Consider the following 25,101-nt stretch of genomic DNA (forward strand, 5'->3'; position numbering starts at 1 on the left):
TCCAATAAAACAAAGAAGTTTGAAGATTCGGAAGTTGTGTGAGTGTATGGCAGGACCTATAAACACATTTACTACCCAATAGCATTGTGAGGCTGAACAAAAGGACCTTTTGACTATGCAAATGTGGTCTTTAAAAAAACAAAACATTTACTGACTTTTTTAGGATAGCTTAAAGTAATGTTGTACAATTACAACAGTGGGCTTTACAGGGTTAAAACACACGTTCTGATTTCAAGATATGAAAAGTAGTCTTTAGAAATGCAAAAAGCAAATGACAAAATATTGTTAGTGTGTTGTCGCTTGTGATGCTAAAGATAACACATCTGATCTTCCAGAATATAATGTTAAAGGTGTATTTATTATTTTGAACATCAAAATTGTGCTCAGTTCCCTAAAACCTCAAATGAAAAGCTGACATCAGTCTTACTGACTCATTACAATTTAATAAACACACACAATTTATGACATTACAGAAAGTATAAAGAAAATTAAATGCATTCATGTCAGTGACGGCTGCCCTTTGCAGACCGTACAGTCATTCACCGATCTGTTTGGTTTATCAATCAGTGCTGCTTATAGGGGACCTATGATGCAAACTGCGCTTGTGTACGGCTTTTATACATGAATATGTGTCCCCGGTGTGTCAGGGAACTCACCAAGTGTCAGAAAACACAACACTCTCTCTTTTCCTCCATACCCAAATCTCTAAAAACGGGGCTGCAACGGAGCTGATTATTATTTGAATTTTTCTGACGTCAGAAAAGGGGTGCTCCGCCTATATGGGCAACTCTCCACCTATCAGGGGAATGAGAGACCGCTCGAAAGCGCTGGAGACGCTGTAGTACATATGCCAGGCCTGTAAGTGGCGCTGTAGTCTGCCACAAAAGCAGAATCAGCCCTTGCAAAAACAGGGCTGGAAAAGAGCAAATGGAGCGAAATGAGGCATGGCTAAAATGCATGATCTGTTTGGTAAACTTCACAGACATGTTTTATATAGGTATGGCCCTACAATATATGTTTCAAATATAGCATGATAGGTCCACTTTAAATTCTCTTCATCTTTATCACACACAGGAGGAATCCTCAGTGAATCATAGCTATTCAATGCTGGAGCAAAACTGAAGCCTGCAGCTTTATGACTGCGCCAAAGCAGTGCATTATTAAATGCATTTTGTTGGGGAAATACTTTCCTCGGCCCATAACTTTGGCCCAGTTTGTACAATGAGCACCTGCGACCTTGGGTGTTGTGCTCTCAGTGTTTTGTCTCCCTGTTCCTGCCTGTCGGCGTCAGCTGACAGAGGTGTTATGATTTTATCTTGTTATGCACAATGTTGATTATTCTCTCAGAACTCAAGTGCTAAACTCGGTGGCGTGGCACTGCTGCGACCCGGGCTCCTGTCGTGTGCTGCAGTTTGTGTATTTATGTCTGGTATACGTTTCGTCCTTGATTTGAACCACACGCTTTAATCAAGAAGCTGTGTGTGCGTATGTTGGAACAATGACGACCCTTGCAAAACTTCTACTGGCACTCTTTATTCTTGAACTTTTTCAACCATGCCAAACATTACGGGGAGGAAACAACTTGGCCCTGTTATACACCAGAGACGCACTGCTGGCACTCCGTGCTGCGGGAAGCCTCCCACCCGCCGACCTGCCGGAGGACATACGATCTACTGCTCCGAGGAGACGTCTCCGTAGAAGGGGAAGGAGGGGAGGAGTACGGCAGCGCCTCAGACGGAGAGGCAACAGGCCGCCTTTACCCTGCATGATACTCAGTAATGTGAGGTCGCTACGGAGGAAAATGAATGAGCTGCGGATCAACGCTACAGCCTGTTTCGAGTACCGTGAGTCGTCTATTATGGTGTTTTGTGAGACATGGCTTCATCAGGATATTCCCGACTCTTTGTGTGAACTGGAGGGTTTTTCACTCATCCGCTCGGACAGGAGTGAAACGTCGGGGAAAGACAAAGGTGGGGGCATCTGTGTATTTATCAATGACAAGTGGTGCAGACAACACACTTTGCGTAAGACTATCTGCAGCCCTGACGTTAAACTTATGTGCTTGAGCCTAAGACCCCTGTACCTGCCTAGAGAGTTTGGGAATATCATTCTCTGCACTGTTTATATTCCACCCAGCGGGAACGCAGCAAGTGCAGCAGCTCAAATCACAGACTGTGTTCACCAGCAGCTACTACACACTCCTGATGCTCCGGTTTTCATTCTAGGGGAGTTTAATCATTGCAAACTTGAACTGTCACTACCCGGTTTTCAGCAATACGTTACATGTGAGACCCGGGAAGATACAATTCTAGACAAATGTTACGGAAATGTGAACAACGCCTATGTGAGTAGAGCCAAACCCCCGCTTTCGAACTCGGACCATAACACTGTTCATCTAATACCTACCTACAAAACGGTTCTCAAGCGTAGTAAACCACAGACCAAGACTGTAAAGGTTTGGACTAGTGACAGCATAGAGTCTCTTAAAGGATGTTTTCTCTCTACTGAGTGGAGTATCTTTCATGAGATGGACGTGGATAATGCTACTGAGACGGTAACTGACTATATACAATTCTGTGTTGACAATGTGATACCTCAGAAAGAAATAACTGTGTACCCCAACAACAAACCAAACATAACTAAAGAGGTTAAGGACTGCATAAATCGTAAAAATATAGCTTTTAAAAACCGGGATAAAACGCAACTGAAATGTGTGCAAAAGGAGCTCAACCACATGCTCAGAGAAGCTAGAAGGAGACATAAGGACATTATAGAACAAAACTTTTCTACAATGAACTCCAAGGAACTTTGGGACACTATGAAGGCAATCACAAATATGACCCCAGCTAAAAAAACTCTCTGTACCTCTGATGACCTGCAAAAAGCAAATGAACTAAATGACTTTTACATGAGATTTGAAACCCAGGACTTCTCCTCTGAATGTACATACATCGTAGAGACAATCCCTGCTAGTGACCAGGATGAAAGAGTGGTGATTGACCCTTTTTAAAGGTCTAATCACTTTTCAAACACACCTGTACTAAGAAGGCCACAGGGCCAGATGGCATCTTTCCTCCTCAAGACATTTGCAGAAGAACTGACACCAGCATGGTGTCCCATATTTCAAAAATCTGTTGATCTTCACACCATCCCCACCCTCTGGAAAAAATCCATAATAAAACCTGTCCCCAAAAAACCTTGTCCAAAGGTAAACAATGATTTTAGGCCTGTTGCATTGACATCCATTGTCATGAAATGTTTTGAGAGGATCATGGTGCCGCTGCTAAAGATGGAGGTTGATGTACATTTAGACCCTTTTCAGTTTGCCTACAAGCAAGGGCGTGGCACAGACGATGCTCTAAATAGCATCACACACCTGGTCACTAAACACCTGGAAGACCCTAAGGCATATGTACGCCTACTGTTTGTGGATTTCAGCTCGGCTTTTAACACACTGCAGCCTCACATCTTGCTTCGAAAACTGATAAAGATCAATATAAATCCTTTTATTTGAAATAGTATTTTTCGTTTTTAACCAATCGCACTCAGCAAGTCAGGGTCAACAATGCCCTCTCAGAGCCCCGGACCATCGGTACAGGAGCCCCCCAGGGTTGTGTGAGCTCCCCGGTCCTCTTCACACTGTACACAAACGACTGTACAAGAGCCCACCCGGAGAATTATATCATCAAATTCTCAGATGATACAGCTATCCTTGGCTTAATGCACAAGGGCAGCAGTTCATCGGCTTATCACTCTGAAATAGAGAGATTTGTGCAGTGGTGTGATTCTAGCCATCTAGTGCTGAATGTGAAGAAGACTGAGGAGATGATGTGGGACCCAAAGGCAGTGGGTGACCTTAGCCCGGTGGTTATCCACAATGAACCCATAACTCAGGTCAGCTCCTATAAGTACCTTGGTGTCCATCTGGATAATACACTCAGCTGGAAGGCGCATGTTCAAGGTCTGTGCTCTAGACTTCAACAGCGATTGTACTTTCTGCGACGACTCCGGGCTTTCGGAGTCGACCAGAAGTTCATGTTACTGTTCTATCATGCAGTGTTGGAGAGCATCATTAGGTATGGTATCACTGCCTGGTACGGTAACTTGACAGTGCAGTCAAAGTCACAGATCGCTCGCCTGGTACAGACGGCTATGAAAATTATGGGGGTTAAAAAACACCCATCTCTCCAAAACATATATGAGCAGTCCATTATCAGACAGGCAAACAAAATAGTGTCTGATCCCACCCACATACTCCACCCAGAATTCCAGCTCCTACCTTCTGGTAGAAGATTCAGGGTTCCCAAGAGCAGGCTGAACCGCTATAAGCACTCATTCCTACCAATGTCCGTTAAGCTTCTTAACATTCACAGGAAATGAAATGTAGTCAAAAGTCACATGTAATGAAATGTACTTTTTAAATGTTGGCCATAAGGGTTGTGCAATAGGTCGCCATTGTCAGTATGTGCGTCTGTGTGTATTGTGTTTGTTCAAACGGTGTATGATTGATGTGTATGTCTCTTAAATGTCCACTATGTTTGTATATTATGTACATGTATGCGGAACTGCTGGACGGAGCCCAGAACAAATTTCCTTACGGGGACAATAAAGTATATCGTATCGTAACTAGATAAATACATGGGTCTGGGGTAGAGATCTTCAGAATTGGTTTGGCATCTTCTGTGTCAACTCGTGGCACACGACGTGTCATGTTGTTTGTGTTTCTAAATGCACTCAAAATGCAGAAATAGACAAATCAATACAAAAAGAATGCAGAGCCCCAATCAATGTCTGTTTTCTGGTTTGTAGTTCTTTTTTTTAAAACGGTGTTTGTGAGGTGGAAATCATCAGTGTTGCTTTCAGAGCAGTCTCTTAGATACAAAAGTGGGTTTTGGTTTTCTTCCCAGGAGCCTTCAAGATACATTTTTGGATCTTATTTATTAAGATAATAAATAATTATACCCAATACAATTACAATTACAAATATGCAGGCCAAAAAACAATACATTATACAGGATTTAAAGGTGTTGCAACAGTCTGATTCTGTGTTTACCAGTCGCCTGCTGGCTACACGGTCCTCATCATCGCCCACATTCAGTGCAACGTAATCCTGGTTTTGGACATTTCTAGGAACATTGTGCTCTCTCTTATTACCAGGATTTCTTCTGTTTTCAGGGTGGTTGTTTTGTTGCTTAGAGGACTGGTTTTCCTGGATCACAATATACAGCAGCAGTCCAAGGCAAGCAAGTTCACCCCATGTGCTGTCAATGTCGAAATCATCAGCGCTGCTTCCAAAGCGGTTTCTGAGATACGACAGTGGCTGTTGGTCTTCTCCCACAGCAAACTCTCTGATCTGTCTCAGGAGGTTCGTGGTGATCCTGTAGGTATGAGCTGGATCATAAAGTGTCCCCTGATTTTCAGAAGTGCCATAATGCTGTGTGATATACACTTGGTCTATCGTCTGGTAAGCTTGCCCATGTATGTTTTGCTCCCTGACCCGAAATACGATCCTGTCCATGTTTCTTCCCATATCCTCAATCATGGGATCGACTACATAAGGAGGAAGTTGGGTTGACGTTTCCTGATGGAGATTTCCAATAGTGTAGTACCTGTGTTGATTTCCCCAAGGCAGTGGGTCCAGCAGGTCCTCATAGTTGCCATAATGGTGTGAGCCATAATCTCCACTGTTTGGGTCAAAGGTCAGCTGTATAATATCGTTGTTGTCGATATCGATCTCGTTGGCAAACCAGTGGAGCAGCAGAAGACTATGCTTGGGCACAGATTGGCCGAAGTTGATTTTCTTCAAACCATTGATTGATCTGAGCGTCTTCTGTACAGCTGACACAGAAGTCAGGGCGAGGAGCAGAGCTACACAGCACCAAGTGACTCTCCCTGATATCTTCATCATCCTGGGTCCACTTGACTCAATTAGGATGTCCAAAGTCCTTTTAAAAAAGGTAGAAATATAGAGTAGAGAATGTATATTAAAAACAGATTCATTTAATCTATCAATGTGTTTTTACTTAAAGGTCACCTATTATGCAAAATCCACTTGTTCATGTATTTTCTACATCAACATGTGTCCCCTCTGTGTAAAGAGATTCTGAAAGTTTCAGGAAAAAAGATTCGCTCCATTTTTGTTCTGATCCATTTATATAAAAACCTGTCTGAAAATGAGCTGATCAGATTTTGGCTCCTTATTTTCATCTAAAGCAGGGGTCGGCAACCTTTTTGATATGAAGTGCCATTATAAAAATGTTATCAGCGTGCCGACGATCGTGAATTATCAACGGGGGGGTGAGTGAACTGACAAAAGGAGGGTGGGAGGAGCCTCGCTGCGGGGAGGCAGTGTGTGGACCTGTGAGCGCAACACATTTAAATAATTGGTTTGAACGGCATAATGATAAGGACGATCGTCCGTTCTGTGATTCTCCAGAACACACGTTATGATATTAGGGTCATGCAGAGTGAGATGAGATCGCTGTCCCTTTTTAAGAGAGAGAGATAGGGGTGTGGCGTGTGTGTGGATGGTAGAGCGAGAGTGAGCGAGCATGTGTATGTTTCTGGAAGTGAAACGAGGCAGCAGAAAAACAGGTCTGTGATGTATTTTGTGAAACAGAAGAACAGCTAAATAAATGCAACGACCTCCCAAGAAGAGCTCGCCTCTCTCCAGTCATTTAAGCTAAAGTGGGTTATTGAACCTGAAGCTTGTTGCTTCTGCCCTCCTCGACTACGGTCTGGGGGCCGACAGGAAAGTTCAACACACAGATGGCCAGTCCGCCCCTTTTCTAGCATATTATTTCGATGAGCAGATCGCCACTGGGCTTTCAACTAAAGACACAGCCACGCAAAAACTGCGGCATTTGTACAGCAGCTCCTTATGGGTACTGCAATTAGTGAAGTGCTTTCCGCCGTGGTGAAACGATCAGCACTGCACCACGGAGGAAAGCTGCAGAAAATCACCTGGAGTTAAAGAGAGCGGGGCTGCGTTGCGTGCATGGCTTCCTTCTGCAGGTAACGGGGAGACGCGCTCTTGCGGCGGTCTCGTTCATGATCCGAAAATAAAATTGTAATATTTTGCACACTTATTCCACTTATTCCTAGTGTGCCACTGGTTACGGTGCCGCGTGCCAATGGTGGCACTCGTGCCAGGGGTTGCCGACCCCTGATCTAAAGTAACAGACAGCGAATCAGCACTTTTGAAACCGGGCTGAAACTGAGGGGTGTATGGGATGATCTTTTGGTATTTGGAGCCAAACACTTCAGAGACATGTTTTGTATATATATGAGACCTATAATATATTGATGAAAAACAGTATAATAGGGACCTTTTTAATGTTGGTATTACAATGTTTTAAGTATTGAAAGTCATTGTAAGTCTAACGGCCCGTCCACACTACAGCTTCGACAGCTTCAAAAACGGTTTCCAACGCTTCTGCCCATTCACTTTGAATGGGGTGACGTCACTTTTCACTGAACTGCATTGTGGGAAGCAGAGCGGAGCTTTCCTGGCGTTTCAGGCTGCAAAAGTTGAGCAATGTTCAATTTTTGAAGCTTTTGAAGCTTTCGGTGTGCCAATCGAATCATATGCCAGTACAAGCTCTAGCCAATCAAACCACTGCTTGTGTGTCAGGGGCGGGAGATTCATGTGATTGGTTGTTGGTCGAGCTTCAGACACGCCGAGCTCCAAGCTTTTTTTGAAGTTGTAGTGTGGACAGGCCGTAATACTTGATATGCAGGGCAGTCAAATGTCAACCCTGTTGGCATAAAATAGGCTCATAGTGATTAGAATACTTTATTTTGATATTATCCTTTTTTCTATAATACGCACATAATGGGGCGTTCACACCAAGTTCTTTTCCCACAATAGTTCATCAGAACCCCCAGGAATGAGTTCCTGGGGGTGGATTAGGCAAATGAAGCTGCTGACGTCACTTCTTCTTCTTCTGCTTTGGGTTTACTGGCAGGCCGCAAACAACTTCACGGCGTATACTGCCACCCGAAGTCCCCGGAGTTGGGGGCTTCAGTAGAAGCTGCTGGGACTTCTACTGAAGCCTTCCGAGTAAATCGCCAGAACGCCGACACCTCCTCATCTCCACCGCTCCCATGTTTTCTTTTGTGTTGCCATAAGTTAGTCTCTCTGCGTTTCTGCGCTGGGCCAATGCTAATGCTAATGATAATAAAATGGCGGCTTCACAAAACGTTTTGGGAGTTTTACGGGGCGTGGTTTGCATTCCGCCCAGCCAATCAGACACGAAAAGTCCCTGCTCTCTAGCAGGGACTGAAAAGGGGGTAAACATGGTTCTGATGAACTAATTTAGTTCAGGGGGCTTTTTGGTGTGAACGCAAATATATCAGAGTTCTGATGAACTATTGTGGGAAAAGTACTCCGGTGTGAACGAATGGCAACCTGGCAACAGTTACTGTCGGGCCCTGGACTAGCCCCATCATATATTTCTCAATTATATTACAAGTTATAATACATTCTTTGCAAATAATATTTTAGTAGTAAATAATCTCCTTATAACGGCATAAACAACGTACATTTGCAGTTTTAATCTGAGTTTTCGTCACCTTCAAACCCTGTTGTTCACTGCGCCATTTAACATCCAATCTGTACTTTCTCAAAGCATACATGCCATTGTAACACGATATGCATCGAATGGTTATTATCATGGTTGGATCAGTCAAGTAAACATTAAAAAATGTTTTCTTGTTATTATCCCTTCTGCTCATACTGACCATTAGGCCTTGGGAAGAAATCCAAAGTCTTCATATTGAGCACAAATGTATGTTTAAGTTCTCTGAGTTTATTTTGAGGCTTCAGCAGCCTGAGTTCATCAAATCAAGTGAGTACCAAGTTACACTCTATCTAGTAGACTGTTTTAATACACAGCGTTTCCTTGTTGAGCTGCAGTGGATGGATAGTAACACGAAGAGGAGCGAAAACTCAAATACAAAGCTGGAATCAAAGGCTTCTTCCAATCATGTGAAATAGTGCCAAAGTAAATAATGAAAACTAACTAGTGATCAGAAAAAGGAGAGCTTACCTCTGTTAGTCTCCTGCTGTCGAATCTCAGGTGTGTGTGTGTGTGTGTGTGTGTGTGTGTGTGTGTGTGTGTGTGTGTGTGTGTGTGTGTGTGTGTGTGTGTGTGTGTGTGTGTGTGTGGTGTGTGTGTGTGTGTGTGTGTGTGTGTGTGTGTGTGTGTGTGTGTGTGTGTGTGTGTGTGTGTGTGTGTGTGTGTGTGTGTGTGTGTGGTGTGATGTGTGTGTGTGTGTGTGTGGTGTGTGTGTGTGGTGTGTGTGGTGTGTGTGTGTGTGTGTGTGTGGTGTGTGTGTTTGTGTGTGTGTGTGTGTGTGTGTCCCTAGGTTTCAGTTTCCCTGTAAATGAAACTGGCAAAACATCTGTTGCCGGTGGTAACAAGAAGTTTGATCACATGGCTTTTTAAAAAAAAACATTCTGATTTCAACATATGAAAAGTAGTCTTTAGAAATGCAAAAAGAAAATGATAAATAGTATGTATAGCAGCATTTTGTCGCTTGTGATGCCAAAGGTAACACATCTGATCTTCCACAATATAATGTTAAAGCTGTCTTTATTATTTTGCACATCTAAATTGTGCTCCGTTCCCTAAAACCTTAAATGAAAAGTTGACATCAGTCTTACTGACACATTACAATTTAATAAACACACACAATTTATGACATTACAGGAAGTATACAAAAATGAAATGCATTCTTGTCAGTGACGGCTGTCCTTTGCAGACCGTACAGTCATTCACCGATCTGTTTCCCTTATCAATCAGTGCTGCTTAAATTCTCTTCATCCGTCTCACACACAGGAGGAATCCTCAGTGAATCATCGCTATTACATTATACATGCTGGAGCATGACTGAAGCCTGCAGCTTCATGACTGCACCAAAGCAGTGCATTATTAAAAAGACAACAAAAGCCAATATGCACATTTCAAATAGAAGAAGAAGCCCTACTGTTATTCAGAACCTGTCATTTTTAATAAAGGTAACTTTGAAGCTCAAAAGATCGAGGATTTAAAGTATTTGGCCTGTCATCTAAAGCATGTCATACAAAGCCTTTATCTCAAATATAAACTAACACCATTCACAAAAAAGGTTATATAGTACAAATTACAATCAAACACAGAAGTAAAACAAAGCATATAACAGAAGAACCCCTGAACATGTTCATGCGTGTTTCCTTCTTCCCAATCAACTTTTGAACCCTGCTGACTTTGTGAGAAGCATTATGCTTAAACACATTATATGGCAATTTCTCTCATTTCAAGTTATCTTCTTGCTGCTGAAATTGCCAAAATAATAAGAACAATTAAAAGAGCAACAACGATCATGCAGCAGTTCACAAAAGCTGCACACCAATCAGTTTGTCTGTTATCTGGTGTGTAGGCGCTTTGTTGTCTGACTTGCGGTGTGTAGTTAGATTGTGGGGTAAAGGGGTGCCTTTCCCCGAGCACAATATACAGCAGCAGTCCAAGGCAAGCAAGCTGACCCCATGTGTTTCTGATTTGTGCATCATCAGCGCTGCTTCCAAAGCGGTTTCTGAGATACGACAGTGGCTGTTGGTCTTCTCCCACAGAAAACTCTCTGATCTCTCTCAGGAGGTTCGTGGTGATCCTGTAGGTATGATCTGGATCATATTCCCCCTGATGTTGAAAATGCTGTGTGATATACACGTGGTCTATCCTCCAGGAAGTTTGCCATCCTGTGTTTTGCTCCCTGACAAGAACTATGATCCTGTCCCTGTTTTCTCCTGCAAAAGCTCTTCGGGGACACGCTACGTAAGATGGAAGTGGATTGGACGTTTCCTTATGGAGATTTCCAATAGTGTAGTAATGGTATTGATTTCCCCTAGGCCTAGGCAGTGGGTCCAGCAGCCCCTCAAAGTTGCCATAATAATGTGAGCCATAATCCCCATCGTTTGGGTCAAAGGTCAGACTTATGACATTGTTCTCATCAATAGTAACTGTGTTGGCAAACCAGTGGAGCAGCAGAAGACTGTGCTTGGGCACAGATTGGCCGAAGTTGATTTTCTTCAAATCACTGATTGATTTTAGCTTTTTCTGTACAGCTGACACAGAGGTCAGGGCGAGGAGCAGAGCTACACAGCACCAAGTGACTCCTCCTGATATCTTCATCGTCCTGTATCAAAGTGACATGCAATGTAGATGTCCAAAGGCCTTTATGGAGTAAAAACAAGGAAATGTTTATAAAAATCTGATGTATAGAAACTAATAGTGTCTGTTTCTCAAATGATACAAATAGCTATTCAGGGTAATACAACATTTAAAAATGGTAAAACATTATATCAGAAATTATCAGAAGATTGTCTGGATCTTTTTGATGAAATGCAGAAAATGTTTTAATCAAATAAAACCTAAATTAGGTCCCACCGGCATTATGTTATGAGTTTTGTCAAAAACAAAAAATAACATGAATTTAATTATTATACTTTGAATCTTTCTGTCTTAAAATGGTCCGGCAGCCAATGTCAACCCCCAATTACCATCATTATGGAGCCATTTCCAAGTATGTGATTGTTTAATACGATATCATACAGTACAACCCTAAAAGACCCCTAAACAAAAGTGAGAGGTTTAATAGGTGTTTCTTAAAAATGACACCGTGTAGAAACATCCATGTCAAACATGTCATTTAGAAAATTGCAAAAAATAAAAGTGAAGTCTTCATATTGAGCAAAAATGTATTTTTAGGTTGTCCGAGTTTATTTTGAGGCTTCAGCAGCCTGAGTTCATCAAATCAAGCGAGTACCAAGTCACACTCTATCTAGTAGACTGTTTTAATACACAGCGTTTCCTTGTTGAGCTGCGGTGGAGGGATAGTAACACGAAGAGGAGAGAAAACTCAAATACAAAGCTGGAATCAAAGTCCTCTTCCAAATATGTGAAATAGTGCCAAAGTAAATAATCAAAACAAACGATCAGAAAATAAGAGAGCTCACCTCTGTTAGTCTGCTGCTGTCGAGTGTCAGATCTCTCTGTGTGTGTGTGTGTGTGTGTGTGTGGTGTGTGTGTGTGTGTGTGTGTGTGTGTGTGTGTGTGTGTGTGTGTGTGTGTGTGTGTGTGGTGTGTGTGGTGTGTGTGTGTGTGGTGTGTGTGTGTGTGTGTGTGTGTGTGTGTTGGTGTGTGTGTGTGTGTGTGTGTGTGTGTGTGTGTGTGTGTGTGTGTGTGTGTGTGTGTGTGTGTGTGTGTGTGTGTGTGTGTGTGTGTGTGTGTGTGTGTGTTGTGTGGTGTGTGTGTGTGTGTGTGTGTGTGTGTGTGTCCCTAGGTTTCAGTTTCCCTGTAAATGAAACTGGCAAAACATCTGTTGCCGGTGGTAACAAGAAGTTTGATCACATGGCTTTTTAAAAAAAAAACATTCTGATTTCAACATATGAAAAGTAGTCTTTAGAAATGCAAAAAGAAAATGATAAATAGTATGTATAGCAGCATTTTGTCGCTTGTGATGCCAAAGGTAACACATCTGATCTTCCACAATATAATGTTAAAGCTGTCTTTATTATTTTGCACATCTAAATTGTGCTCCGTTCCCTAAAACCTTAAATGAAAAGTTGACATCAGTCTTACTGACACATTACAATTTAATAAACACACACAATTTATGACATTACAGGAAGTATACAAAAATGAAATGCATTCTTGTCAGTGACGGCTGTCCTTTGCAGACCGTACAGTCATTCACCGATCTGTTTCCCTTATCAATCAGTGCTGCTTAAATTCTCTTCATCCGTCTCACACACAGGAGGAATCCTCAGTGAATCATCGCTATTACATTATACATGCTGGAGCATGACTGAAGCCTGCAGCTTCATGACTGCACCAAAGCAGTGCATTATTAAAAAGACAACAAAAGCCAATATGCACATTTCAAATAGAAGAAGAAGCCCTACTGTTATTCAGAACCTGTCATTTTTAATAAAGGTAACTTTGAAGCTCAAAAGATCGAGGATTTAAAGTATTTGGCCTGTCATCTAAAGCATGTCATACAAAGCCTTTATCTCAAATATAAACTAACACCATTCACAAAAAAGGTTATATAGTACAAATTACAATCAAACACAGAAGTAAAACAAAGCATATAACAGAAGAACCCCTGAACATGTTCATGCGTGTTTCCTTCTTCCCAATCAACTTTTGAACCCTGCTGACTTTGTGAGAAGCATTATGCTTAAACACATTATATGGCAATTTCTCTCATTTCAAGTTATCTTCTTGCTGCTGAAATTGCCAAAATAATAAGAACAATTAAAAGAGCAACAACGATCATGCAGCAGTTCACAAAAGCTGCACACCAATCAGTTTGTCTGTTATCTGGTGTGTAGGCGCTTTGTTGTCTGACTTGCGGTGTGTAGTTAGATTGTGGGGTAAAGGGGTGCCTTTCCCCGAGCACAATATACAGCAGCAGTCCAAGGCAAGCAAGCTGACCCCATGTGTTTCTGATTTGTGCATCATCAGCGCTGCTTCCAAAGCGGTTTCTGAGATACGACAGTGGCTGTTGGTCTTCTCCCACAGAAAACTCTCTGATCTCTCTCAGGAGGTTCGTGGTGATCCTGTAGGTATGATCTGGATCATATTCCCCCTGATGTTGAAAATGCTGTGTGATATACACGTGGTCTATCCTCCAGGAAGTTTGCCATCCTGTGTTTTGCTCCCTGACAAGAACTATGATCCTGTCCCTGTTTTCTCCTGCAAAAGCTCTTCGGGGACACGCTACGTAAGATGGAAGTGGATTGGACGTTTCCTGATGGAGATTTCCAATAGTGTAGTAATGGTATTGATTTCCCCTAGGCCTAGGCAGTGGGTCCAGCAGCCCCTCAAAGTTGCCATAATAATGTGAGCCATAATCCCCATCGTTTGGGTCAAAGGTCAGACTTATGACATTGTTCTCATCAATAGTAACTGTGTTGGCAAACCAGTGGAGCAGCAGAAGACTGTGCTTGGGCACAGATTGGCCGAAGTTGATTTTCTTCAAATCACTGATTGATTTTAGCTTTTTCTGTACAGCTGACACAGAGGTCAGGGCGAGGAGCAGAGCTACACAGCACCAAGTGACTCCTCCTGATATCTTCATCGTCCTGTATCAAAGTGACATGCAATGTAGATGTCCAAAGGCCTTTATGGAGTAAAAACAAGGAAATGTTTATAAAAATCTGATGTATAGAAACTAATAGTGTCTGTTTCTCAAATGATACAAATAGCTATTCAGGGTAATACAACATTTAAAAATGGTAAAACATTATATCAGAAATTATCAGAAGATTGTCTGGATCTTTTTGATGAAATGCAGAAAATGTTTTAATCAAATAAAACCTAAATTAGGTCCCACCGGCATTATGTTATGAGTTTTGTCAAAAACAAAAAATAACATGAATTTAATTATTATACTTTGAATCTTTCTGTCTTAAAATGGTCCGGCAGCCAATGTCAACCCCCAATTACCATCATTATGGAGCCATTTCCAAGTATGTGATTGTTTAATACGATATCATACAGTACAACCCTAAAAGACCCCTAAACAAAAGTGAGAGGTTTAATAGGTGTTTCTTAAAAATGACACCGTGTAGAAACATCCATGTCAAACATGTCATTTAGAAAATTGCAAAAAATAAAAGTGAAGTCTTCATATTGAGCAAAAATGTATTTTTAGGTTGTCCGAGTTTATTTTGAGGCTTCAGCAGCCTGAGTTCATCAAATCAAGCGAGTACCAAGTCACACTCTATCTAGTAGACTGTTTTAATACACAGCGTTTCCTTGTTGAGCTGCGGTGGAGGGATAGTAACACGAAGGGGAGAGAAAACTCAAATACAAAGCTGGAATCAAAGTCCTCTTCCAAATATGTGAAATAGTGCCAAAGTAAATAATCAAAACAAACGATCAGAAAATAAGAGAGCTCACCTCTGTTAGTCTGCTGCTGTCGAGTGTCAGATCTCTCTGTGTGTGTGTGTGTGTGTGTGTGTGTGTGTGTGTGTGTGTGTGTGTGTGTGTGTGTGTGTGTGTGTGTGTTGTGTGTGTGTGTGTGTGTGTGTGGTGTGTGTGTGTGTGTGTGTGTGTGTGTGTGTGTGTGTGTGTGTGTGTGTGTGTGTGTGTGTGTGGTGTGTGTGTGTGTGTGTGTGTGTGTGTGTGTGTGTGTGTGTGTGTGTGTGTGTGTGTGTGTGTGTGTGTGTGTGTGTGTGTGTGTGTGTGTGTGTGTGTGTGTGTGTGGGTGTGGGTGTGTGGGTGTGTGTGTGTGTGTGTGTGTGTGTGTGTGTGTGTGTGTGTGTGTGTGTGTGTGTGTGTGTGTCATTTTCCCCCGTAAATAAAACTGGCAAAACATCTGCTGCTGGTGGTCACAGGAAGTTTGATCACATGGCTGTTTAAAAAAAGAAATTCTGATTTCAACATATGAAAAGTAGTCTTTAGAAATGCAAAAAGCAAATGATAAAATATGTATAGCAGCGTTTTGTCGCTTGTGATGCCAAATCTGATCTTCCAGAATATAATGTTAAAGGCGTCTTTATTATTTTGCACATCTAAATTGTGCTCAGTTCCCTAAAACCTCAAATGAAAAGCTGACATCAGTTTTACTAACACATTCAAATTTAATAAACACACACAATTTATGACATTACAGGAAGTATAAAAAAAAGAAATGCATTTATGTCAGTGACGGCTGTCCTTTCCAGACCGTACAGTCTTTCACCGATCTGTTTCGCTTATCAATCAGTGCTGCTTAAATTCTCTTCATCCGTCTCACACACAGGAGGAATCATCAGTGAATCATCGCTATTACATTATACATGCTGGAGCAAAACTGAAGCCTGCAGCTTCATGACTGCACCAAAGCAGTGCATTATTAAATGTATTTTGTTGGGGAAATACTTTCCTCGGCCCATAACTTTGACCCAGTTTATCACTTTGTACAATGAGCACCTGCGACCTTGGCTGCTGTGCTCTCAGTGTTTTGTCTCCCTGTTCCTGCATGTTGGCGTCAGCTGATAGAGGTGTTATGGTTTTATCTTGTTATGCACAATGTTGATTATTCTCTCTGAACCAACGTGTCTTGTGAATTCTCCGGCCGAAGCTCCAAAAAACCCATCAGTGTTTGCCATCAAAGTTCCTGGTCTCTTCGTGCTCCATTGCTTCAGAAGTTTCCATCAAACTGTTAAGTCACTGTTTTTTGCCTAATGAGGACACATAATAGTGATTGAGCGTGTCGCCCATTGACAAAAGCCCTTTAATTTGAAACGTAAGGAATTGGCTGCGTTTGTTGACGTGCCTGGGAAAAGTCTTTATTTGACTCTCTGGGAGGTAAAGACGGAAACATACTGGCAACAGCAGCTCTTGTTATATATGCTTTCAAAGAGAACAAACCAGATGATTCACAATGCAACTTCAAATGTATCTCACTTGTGCTACAACAAACAAGGAAATCCAAAGTATGGAGACGAAACAAGACATACATCAGAACAACCCTTGCAGGATGTTCAGGTGTTAAACAATATCTTTACACTCCCTGTTTTAATGTTATCTTTGTTTCTAAATGCACTGAAAATGCAGAAATAGACAACAAATAAATACAAAAAGAATGCAGAGCCCCAATCAATTAGTCTGTTTTCTGGTTTGTAGTTCTTTTTTTTAAAACCGTGTTTGTGAGGTGGAAATCATCAGTGTTGCTTTCAGAGCAGTCTCTTAGATACACAAGTGGGTTTTGGTTTTCTTCCCAGGAGCCTTCAAGATACATTTTTGTATCTCTTAATTTTTCATAACAAAAAACCAAATGATTATAACCGATACAATTACAACTATGCAGGCAATACAAAACAAAAAAAAATTTATACAGGATTTATAGGTGTTGCAACAGTCTGATTCTGTGTTTATCAGTCGCCTGCTGGCTACATGGTCCTCATAATCGCCCACATTCACTACAACATAACCCTGCTTTGGACATTTCTAGGAACATTGTGCTTTCTCTCTTTTCTTGGAACATTGTGCTTTCTCTCTTTTCTTGGAACATTGTGCTCTCTCTCATTTCTTGGAACATTGTGCTCTCTCTCATTTATAGGAACATTGTGCTCTCTCTCATTTCTAGGATTATTGTGCTCTCTCTCATTTATAGGATTTCTTCTGTTTTGTTTAGTATGGTCGCTTTCAGCTCTGATGTTGTCTTCTGGTTTGTTGTCGATTTTTGGTCGGTTGTTTTGTTGCTTCGAGGAGTGCTTTTCCTGGATCACAATATACAGCAGCAGTCCAAGGCAAGCAAGGGGACCCCATGCGTTTCTGATTTGTAATTCATCAGCGCTGCTTCCAAAGCGGTTTCTGAGATACGACAGTTGGTTTTGTCCCAGAGCAAACTCTCTGATATGTCTCAGGAGGTTCGTGGTGATGCTGTAGGTATGATCCGGATCATAAGGTGTACCCAGATTTTCTGAAGTTTCATAATGCTGTGTGATATACACTTGGTCTATCATCTGGTAAGCTCGCCTTCGGTTTTGCTCCCTGACTCGAACTATGATCCTGTCCCTATTTTCTCCTTCATAATCCCTCCGGATGCGCTACATACGCTGGAAGTGGATTGGACGTATCCTGATGGAGATTTCCAATCGTGTAGTAATGGTATTGATTTCCTTGAGGCAGTGGGTCCAGCAGCTCCTCAAAGTTGCCATAATGGTGTGAGCCATAATCTCCACTGTATGGGTCAAAGGTCAGCTGTATAATATCGTTGTTGTCGATATCGATCTCGTTGGCAAACCAGTGGAGCAGCAGAAGACTGTGCTTGGGCACAGATTGGCCGAAGTTGATTTTCTTCAAACCATTGATTTTATTGAGCGTCTTCTGTACAGCTGACACAGAGGTCAGGGCGAGGAGCAGAGCTACACAGCACCAAGTGACTCTTCCTGATATCTTCATCATCCTGCGTCCACTTGACTCTCAATTAGGATGTCCAAAGTCCTTTTGTGAGGTAGAAATAGATTACAGAAAGTTTATAAAAACAGATTCATTTAATCTATTGATGTGTTTTCACTTAATGATACAAAAATGTATTGATGGTATTACAATGTTTTAAAAATTAAAAGACATTATGGTCTCAAAACGACCTCTTGGTGAAAAGCAAAAAGTGTGATTTCCTTGCCCTGCAGGAGTGTCACTCTTCAACCCCGTCGGCATTAAATAGGCCCGTAGTAATTGGTATACAACATTGTTTTTATATCATCTTTTTTTCTATAGTAGATAGCACACGTAATAATCTGAACATTTGAAATATTTTCATTGGAAATGTTAAATATTTGTATTTACTTGCCAAATCATTGAATCAATTGTATATTTTCTGAGCCCTATACTATACTGTATAGGTTACTTTTCATTATTCATTCAAAAATATTTATAAAAAAAGAATTAACCTAAAGTGAGAGACATTTTGACGAGCACCACCATATAATCCTCAATTTAAAAAGAAAACGTATAATACATTGTTTGAAATAATATTTTGGTAGTAAATAAAAACATTGTAAATAATCTCATAACGGCATAAACAACGTACATTTGCAGTTTTAATCTGAGATTTCGTCACCTTCAAACCCTGTTGTTCACTGCGCCATTTAACATCCAATCTGTACTTGTATAATCCATTTATGTTTAAGTTCTCTGAGTTTATTTTGAGGCTTCAGCAGCTGGAGTTCATCAAATCAAGCGATTACCAAGTTACACTCTATCTAGTAAACTGTTTTGATACACAGCGTTTCCTTGTTGAGCTGCGGTGGAGGGATAGCAACACGAAGAGGAGAGAAAAGTCAAATACAAAAACTAGAATGAAAGGCTTCCACCAAATATGTGAAATAGTGCCAAAGTAAAAAAATCAAAACAAAGTAGTGATCAGACAATAAGAGAGCTCACCTCTGTTAGTCTGCTGCTGTCGAGTGTCAGATCTGTGTGTGTGTGTGTGTGTGTGTGTGTGAGAGTGTGTGAGAGAGAGAGAGAGAGAGTGTAGAGGAAACTCTTGCTAGGTTTCAGTTTCCCGTAAATAAAACTGGCAAAACAACTGCTGCTGGTGGTCACAGGAAGTTTGATCACAGGAAGTTTGAAAAAACATTCTGATTTCAACATATGAAAAGTAGTCTTTAGAAATGCAAAAAGCAAATGATAAAATATGTTTTGCAGCGTTTTGTCGCTTGTGATGCCAAAGATAACAAATCTGATCTTCCAGACCAGAATATAATGTTAAAGGTGTCTTTATTATTTTGCACATCTAAATTGTGCTCAGTTCCCTAAAACCTCAAATGAAAAGCTGACATCAGTCTTACTGACACATTACAATTTAATAAACACACACAATTTATGACATTACAGGAAGTATACAAAAATGAAATGCATTCATGTCAGTGACGGCTGTCCTTTGCAGACCGTACTGTCTTTCACCGATCTGTTTGGTTTATCAATCAGTGCTGCTTAAATTCTCTTCATCCGTCTCACACACAGGAGGAATCCTCAGTGAATCATAGCTATTACATTATACATGCTGGAGCAAAACTGAAGCCTGCAGCTTCATGACTGCACCAAAGCAGTGCATTATTAAATGGATTTTGTTGGGGAAATACTTTCCTCGGCCCATAACTTTGACCCAGTTTATCACTTTGTACAATGAGCACCTGCGACCTTGGCTGCTGTGCTCTCAGTGTTTTGTCTCCCTGTTCCTGCATGTTGGCGTCAGCTGATTTTGCCGAATGAGGAAACATAATAGTGATTGAGCGTGTCGCCCATTGACAAAAGCCCTTTAATTTGAAACGTAAGGAATTGGCTGCGTTTGTTTACATGCCTGGGAAAAGTCTTTATTTGACTCTCTGGGAGGTAAAGACAGAAACATACTGGCAATAGCAGCTCTTGTTATATATGCTTTCAAAGAGAACAAACCAGATGATTCACAATGCAACTTCAAATGTATCTCACTTGTGCTACAACATTGCAGAAAGTAAAAAAGGCACTAAATGGAACACGTTGGTGTCAGTGACGGCTGTCCTTAAAGGACCTTAGAGCCGTTAACATACCTTTCCTTTTTTGAAAGTGAAATCGTGTTCTTTTCATCTGTATCAGACATTGTACAAATCATCAGTTAATCATTGCTCTTGGATTATTAACGCTGAACCCTAGAGCGTTATTACCGTGCCAAAGCAGTGTGATATAATATGAAATAAAAGCCAATGTGTTCAGTTCAAATTATAAAGAAAAAACCCTGCAGTTATTTACAAACTGTATTTATGAATAAATGGAGCTATTAAGTTCTAAAGACCGTCAGCCTTTCATAACGCACAGTTTGAAATTTGAAGATTAAAGAATTTAACTTTTCATCAAAAGCATGTTATACCAAAACAACATTCACCAAAAAGATGAAATGGTACACAAAGGAAATCAAAAGTACAGTATGGAGACGAAACAAGACATACATCAGAACAACACTTGCAGGATGTTCAGGTGTTAAACAATATCTTTACACTCCCTGTTTTAATGTTATCTTTGTTTCTAAATGCACTCAAAATGCAGAAATAAACATAAACAAATAATGCAGAGCCCCAATCAATTTGTCTGTTTTTTGTTTGTTTTTTTACTGTTTGTGAGGTAAAAATCATCAGTGTTGCTTCCAGCGCAGTTTCTTAGATACAAAAGTGGTCTCGGTTTTCTTCCTAGGAGCCCTCAAGATAAATAATTGTATATCTTATCTTGTAACAGAAAAAAAATGATACCCAATAGAATTATGCAGGCAAAACAAGACCGTAAGTTGTTCCAACGGTCTGATTCTCCGTTTCCTGTTCGCCTGCTGGCTGCGCCGTCCTCTTCATCGTTGAAATCCAATACAACATGACCCTGGTTTTGGACCTTTCGAGGCTCTCTCTCATTACTAGGATTTCTCCTGTTTTCCGGGCGGTTGTTTTGTTGCTGAGAGGAGTGCTTTTCCTGCATCACAATATACAGCAGCAGTCCGAGGCAAGCAAGTTCACCCCATTTGTTTTCGATCTCGAAATCGTCAGCGCTGCTTCCAAAGCGGTTTCTGAGATACGACAGTGGCTGTTGGTCTTCTCCCACAGCAAACTCTCTGATCTCTCTCAGGAGGTTAATGTCAATCCTGTAGGTATGAGCTGGATCATAAAGTGTGCCCTGATGTGGAATATGCTGTGTGATAAACACTTGGTCTATCGTCTGGTAAGCTTGCCCATGTATGTTTTGCTCCCTGACCCGAAATATGATCCTGTCCATGTTTCTTCCCATATCCTCAATTATGGGATCGACTACATAAGAAGGAAGTTGGGTTGACGTTCCCTGATGGAGATTTCCAATAGTGTAGTACCTGTGTTGATTTCCCCGAGGCAGTGGGTCCAGCAGATCCTCATAGTTGCCATAATGATGGGAACCATACGCTCCACTGTTTGGGTCAAAGGTCAGCTGTATAATGTCGTTGTCGTCGATGTTGATCTCGTTGGCAAACCAGTGGAGCAGCAGAAGACTGTGCATTGGCACAGATTTGCCGAAGTTGATTCTCTTCAAACCATTGATTGATTTGAGCGTCTTCTGTACAGCTGACACAGAGGTCAGGGCGAGGAGCAGAGCTACACAGCACCAAGTGACTCTTCCTGATATCTTCATCATCCTGGGTCCACTTGACTCTCAATTAGGATGTCCAAAGTCCTTTTAAAAAAGGTAGAAATATAGAGTAGAGAATGTGTATTAAAAACAGATTTATTTAATCTATCAATGTGTTTTTACTTTTTACTTAATGTTGGTATTACAATGTTTTAAGAATTAAAAGTCATTGTAAGTATAATACTTGATATGCAGGGCAGTCAAATTTCAACCCTGTTGGCATAAAATATGCTCGTAGTGATTAGAATACATTATTTTGATATCATCCTTTTTTCTATAATACGCACATAATATGAAAAAGGTGAAATAATTTGATTGGAAATGTTAAACATTTTGGTAAGACTTTATATTAAGGTACACACATTCACCATCAAGTTTGCATTAACATGCATATTAGCAGTATATTGGCTCTTTATTAGTCATTATAAAACACTTATTAATGCCTTATTCTACATGACCGTATTCTACAAGTAATAAGCCATTAGTTGAGAGTTTTTCCTCAATAACCCTCTAATTAGTGCTGATTTGTTGCAAGTAAGGAAGTTGTTGTACATGAGTTTTGGTCTTAATATGCTCTGCTCAATATGGGCCTAATAAGGCAGTAGTACCACAAGAATAGTAATTCTCCTATAATAATACTTAACAAATATGATCTGTTCTTATGTAACAAGACATGCAACTATAAGTGTTGATTGTGTCTAAATAACAAAAAATAAGTATTTCTATCAAAGAATATGTTTTGGGGTATTGACAGTTCAGCTACCAATAGCAAGGTGATATTGACTGGTATGTTTCATATTTGCACATTTATATTTTTGTAAAATGTGTACTGAAGGTTAGACAGGAAGTAGGAGAAAGTGAACTGAATAGCATGGCAGTAGACTACTACAAATTGTCCCTACAGTATGCAACCTGAAGAGTAAAAGGGTCAAGTCGGTCAGAAAGTTTAAGCCTTACACTTACACTGTAAGGATTAGTAACATGTATTGTGTTGACATTTGGAGATGTTTAAACCATGGTTTGAACTCAATGACAAAAGCGTTAGCCATAGGCCTACTAGCCTGTCAACAAAGGAGCATGGCTGCTCATTCCCTGGCTCTCAAAAGAGTTTACTGGCCGTTTAATCTGTTCATACTGAGACAGTCCAACACATAGTGATAACAGTACACCTATTGTGTAAGTACATACAAGCAGGTCACACAGTATGATCACAAATACATAAACTCTGTTAAAAATGAGTTTTTATTAAAAAGTACAGGCTGCATATATGTGTTCTCAGCCTTGGGGAAACTTGACATCTTTTGGTACGTGTGTCTGAACATCTCTTTAGTGGTTCATTATTAAAACAGATATTTCAACGTACTCCTACAAGTCAACATTAAAACAGTTTTTTCTTGTTATTATCCCTTCTGCTCATCTGACCAATAGGTATTGGAAAGAAATCCAAAGTCTTCTTATTGAGCAAAAATGTATTTTTAGGTTGTCTGAGTTTATTGTGAGGCTTCAGCAGCCTGAGTTCATCAAATCAAGCGAGTACCAAGTTACACTCTGTCTAGTAGACTGCTTTAATACACAGCGTTTCCTTGTTGAGCTGCGGTGGAGGGATAGTAACACGAAGAGGAGAGAAAACTCAAATACAAAGCTGGAATCAAAGGCTTCCACCAATTGTGTGAAATAGTGCTAAATAATAAAAACAAACTAGTGATCAGTAAATAGGAGAGCTCACCTCTGTTAGTTTGCTGCTGTCGAGTGTCAGATCTGTGTGTGTGTGTGTGCGTGAGAGAGAGTGTAGAGGAAACTCTCCCTTGGTTTCAGTTTCCCCCTAAATGAAACTGGCAAAACAACTGTTGCCGGTGGTAACAAGAAGTTTGATCACATGGCTGTTAAAAAAAACCATTCTGATTCCAGATATGAAAAGTAGTCTTTAGAAATGCAAAAAGCAACTGATAATATATCAAAATATAATGTTTAGCTGTGTTTTGTCGCTTGTGATGCTAAAGATAACAAATGTGATCTTCCAGAATATAATGTTAAAGATTTCTTTATTGTTTTGCACATCTAAATTGTGCTCAGTTCCCTAAAACCTCAAATGAAAAGCTGACATCAGTCTTACTGACACATTACAATTTAATAAACACACACAATTTATGACATTACAGGAAGTATACAAAAAATGAAATGCATTCATGTCAGTGACGGCTGTCCTTTGCAGACCGTACAGTCATTCACCGATCTGTTTGGTTTATCAATCAGTGCTGCTTAAATTCTCTTCATCCGTCTCACACACAGGAGGAATCATCAGTGAATCATAGCTATTACATTATACATGCTGGAGCAAAACTGAAGCCTGCAGCTTTATGACTGCACCAAAGCAGTGCATTATTAAAAAGAAAAAAAGCCAATTTGCACAGTTCAAATGGAATAAATGTAACTTTGAAGCTCAAAAGATCGAGGATTTAAAGTATTTGGCCTGTCCTCTAAAGCATGTCCTTTATCTCAAATATAAACTAACACCATTCACAACAAAAGTTATATAATACAAATTACAATCAAACACAGAAGTAAAACAAAGCATATAACAGAAGAACCCCTGAACATGTTCACGCGTGTTTCCTTCTTCCCAATCAACTTTTGAATCCTGCTGACTTTGTGAGAAGCATTATGCTTAAACACATTATATGGCAATTTCTCTCATTTCAATTTATCTCCTTGCTGCTGAAATTGCAAAAATAAAAAGACAAATTAAAAGAACAACAACAAACATGCAGCACTTCACAAAAGCCGCACACCAATCAGTTTGTCTGTTATCTGGTGTGTAGGCGCTTTGTTGTCTGACTTGCGTTGTGTGGTTGGATTGTGGGGTAAAGGGGTGCCTTTCCCCGAGCACAATATACAGCAGCAGGCCAAGGCAAGCAAGGTGACCCCATGCACTTTCGATGTCGAAATCATCAGCGCTGCTTCCAAAGCGGTTTCTGAGATACGACAGTGGCTGTTGGTTTGGTCCCACAGAAAACAATCTGATCTCTCTCAGGAGGTTCGTGGTGATGCTGTAGGTATGAGCTGGATCATATTCCGCATGATTTGGAATATGCTGTGTGATATACACGTGGTCTATCCTCCGAAAAACTTGCCATCCAGTGTTTTGCTCCCTGACACGAACTATGATCCTGTCCCTGTTTTCTCCTTCATACTGCCTCGAAGGACGGACGACATAAGGTGGAAGTTGCATGGATTGGTCTTGAGTGAGACTGCCAATAGTGTAGTAATGGTATTGATTTCCCCGAGGCAGTGGGTCCAGCAGCCCCTCAAATTTGCCATAATGATGTGAGCCATAAGCTCTACTTTTTGGATCAAAGGTCAGACTTATGACATTGTTATCGTCAATAGTAACTGTGTTGGCAAACCAGTGGAGCAGCAGAAGACTGTGCTTGGGCACAGATTG

The 25,101-nt window shown here is 40.8% G+C and overlaps 3 protein-coding genes across 11 annotated transcripts in view; 1 reads left to right on the forward strand and 2 right to left on the reverse strand.

The window, feature by feature from the left end:
- LOC117451529 (septin-9-like) overlaps positions 1-25,101 on the forward strand; it is a 117,942-nt gene that overhangs the window by 60,160 nt on the left and 32,681 nt on the right. The window contains exon 1 of one of the 9 annotated variants that reach the window (XM_034089873.2): positions 1,371-1,844. The exons of 7 other annotated variants lie outside the window; for them this stretch is intronic. In XM_034089873.2, coding sequence (XP_033945764.2) covers positions 1,499-1,844 — 346 coding nt within the window. In that variant the 5' untranslated portion in view covers positions 1,371-1,498. One more of the 9 variants, XM_071204055.1, reaches the window with a different exon arrangement.
- LOC139432836 (uncharacterized) lies at positions 1,980-9,120 on the reverse strand. Its single transcript, XM_071204058.1, has 2 exons — positions 9,051-9,120; positions 1,980-5,945 (listed from the first exon to the last, which is right to left on the reverse strand). Exon 2 carries the CDS (start codon positions 5,906-5,908, stop codon positions 4,934-4,936), a length of 975 nt encoding a protein of 324 aa, XP_071060159.1. The 5' UTR covers positions 5,909-5,945; positions 9,051-9,120; the 3' UTR covers positions 1,980-4,933.
- On the reverse strand, positions 19,325-23,524 carry LOC117451530 (uncharacterized). Its single transcript, XM_034089878.2, has 2 exons — positions 23,386-23,524; positions 19,325-21,704 (listed from the first exon to the last, which is right to left on the reverse strand). The coding sequence occupies exon 2, from the start codon at positions 21,663-21,665 to the stop codon at positions 20,715-20,717; it is 951 nt and encodes a 316-aa protein (XP_033945769.1). The 5' UTR covers positions 21,666-21,704; positions 23,386-23,524; the 3' UTR covers positions 19,325-20,714.

This window comes from Pseudochaenichthys georgianus, chromosome 8 (genome assembly GCF_902827115.2).
Source record: "Pseudochaenichthys georgianus chromosome 8, fPseGeo1.2, whole genome shotgun sequence".
Lineage (NCBI taxonomy): Eukaryota > Metazoa > Chordata > Actinopteri > Perciformes > Channichthyidae > Pseudochaenichthys > Pseudochaenichthys georgianus.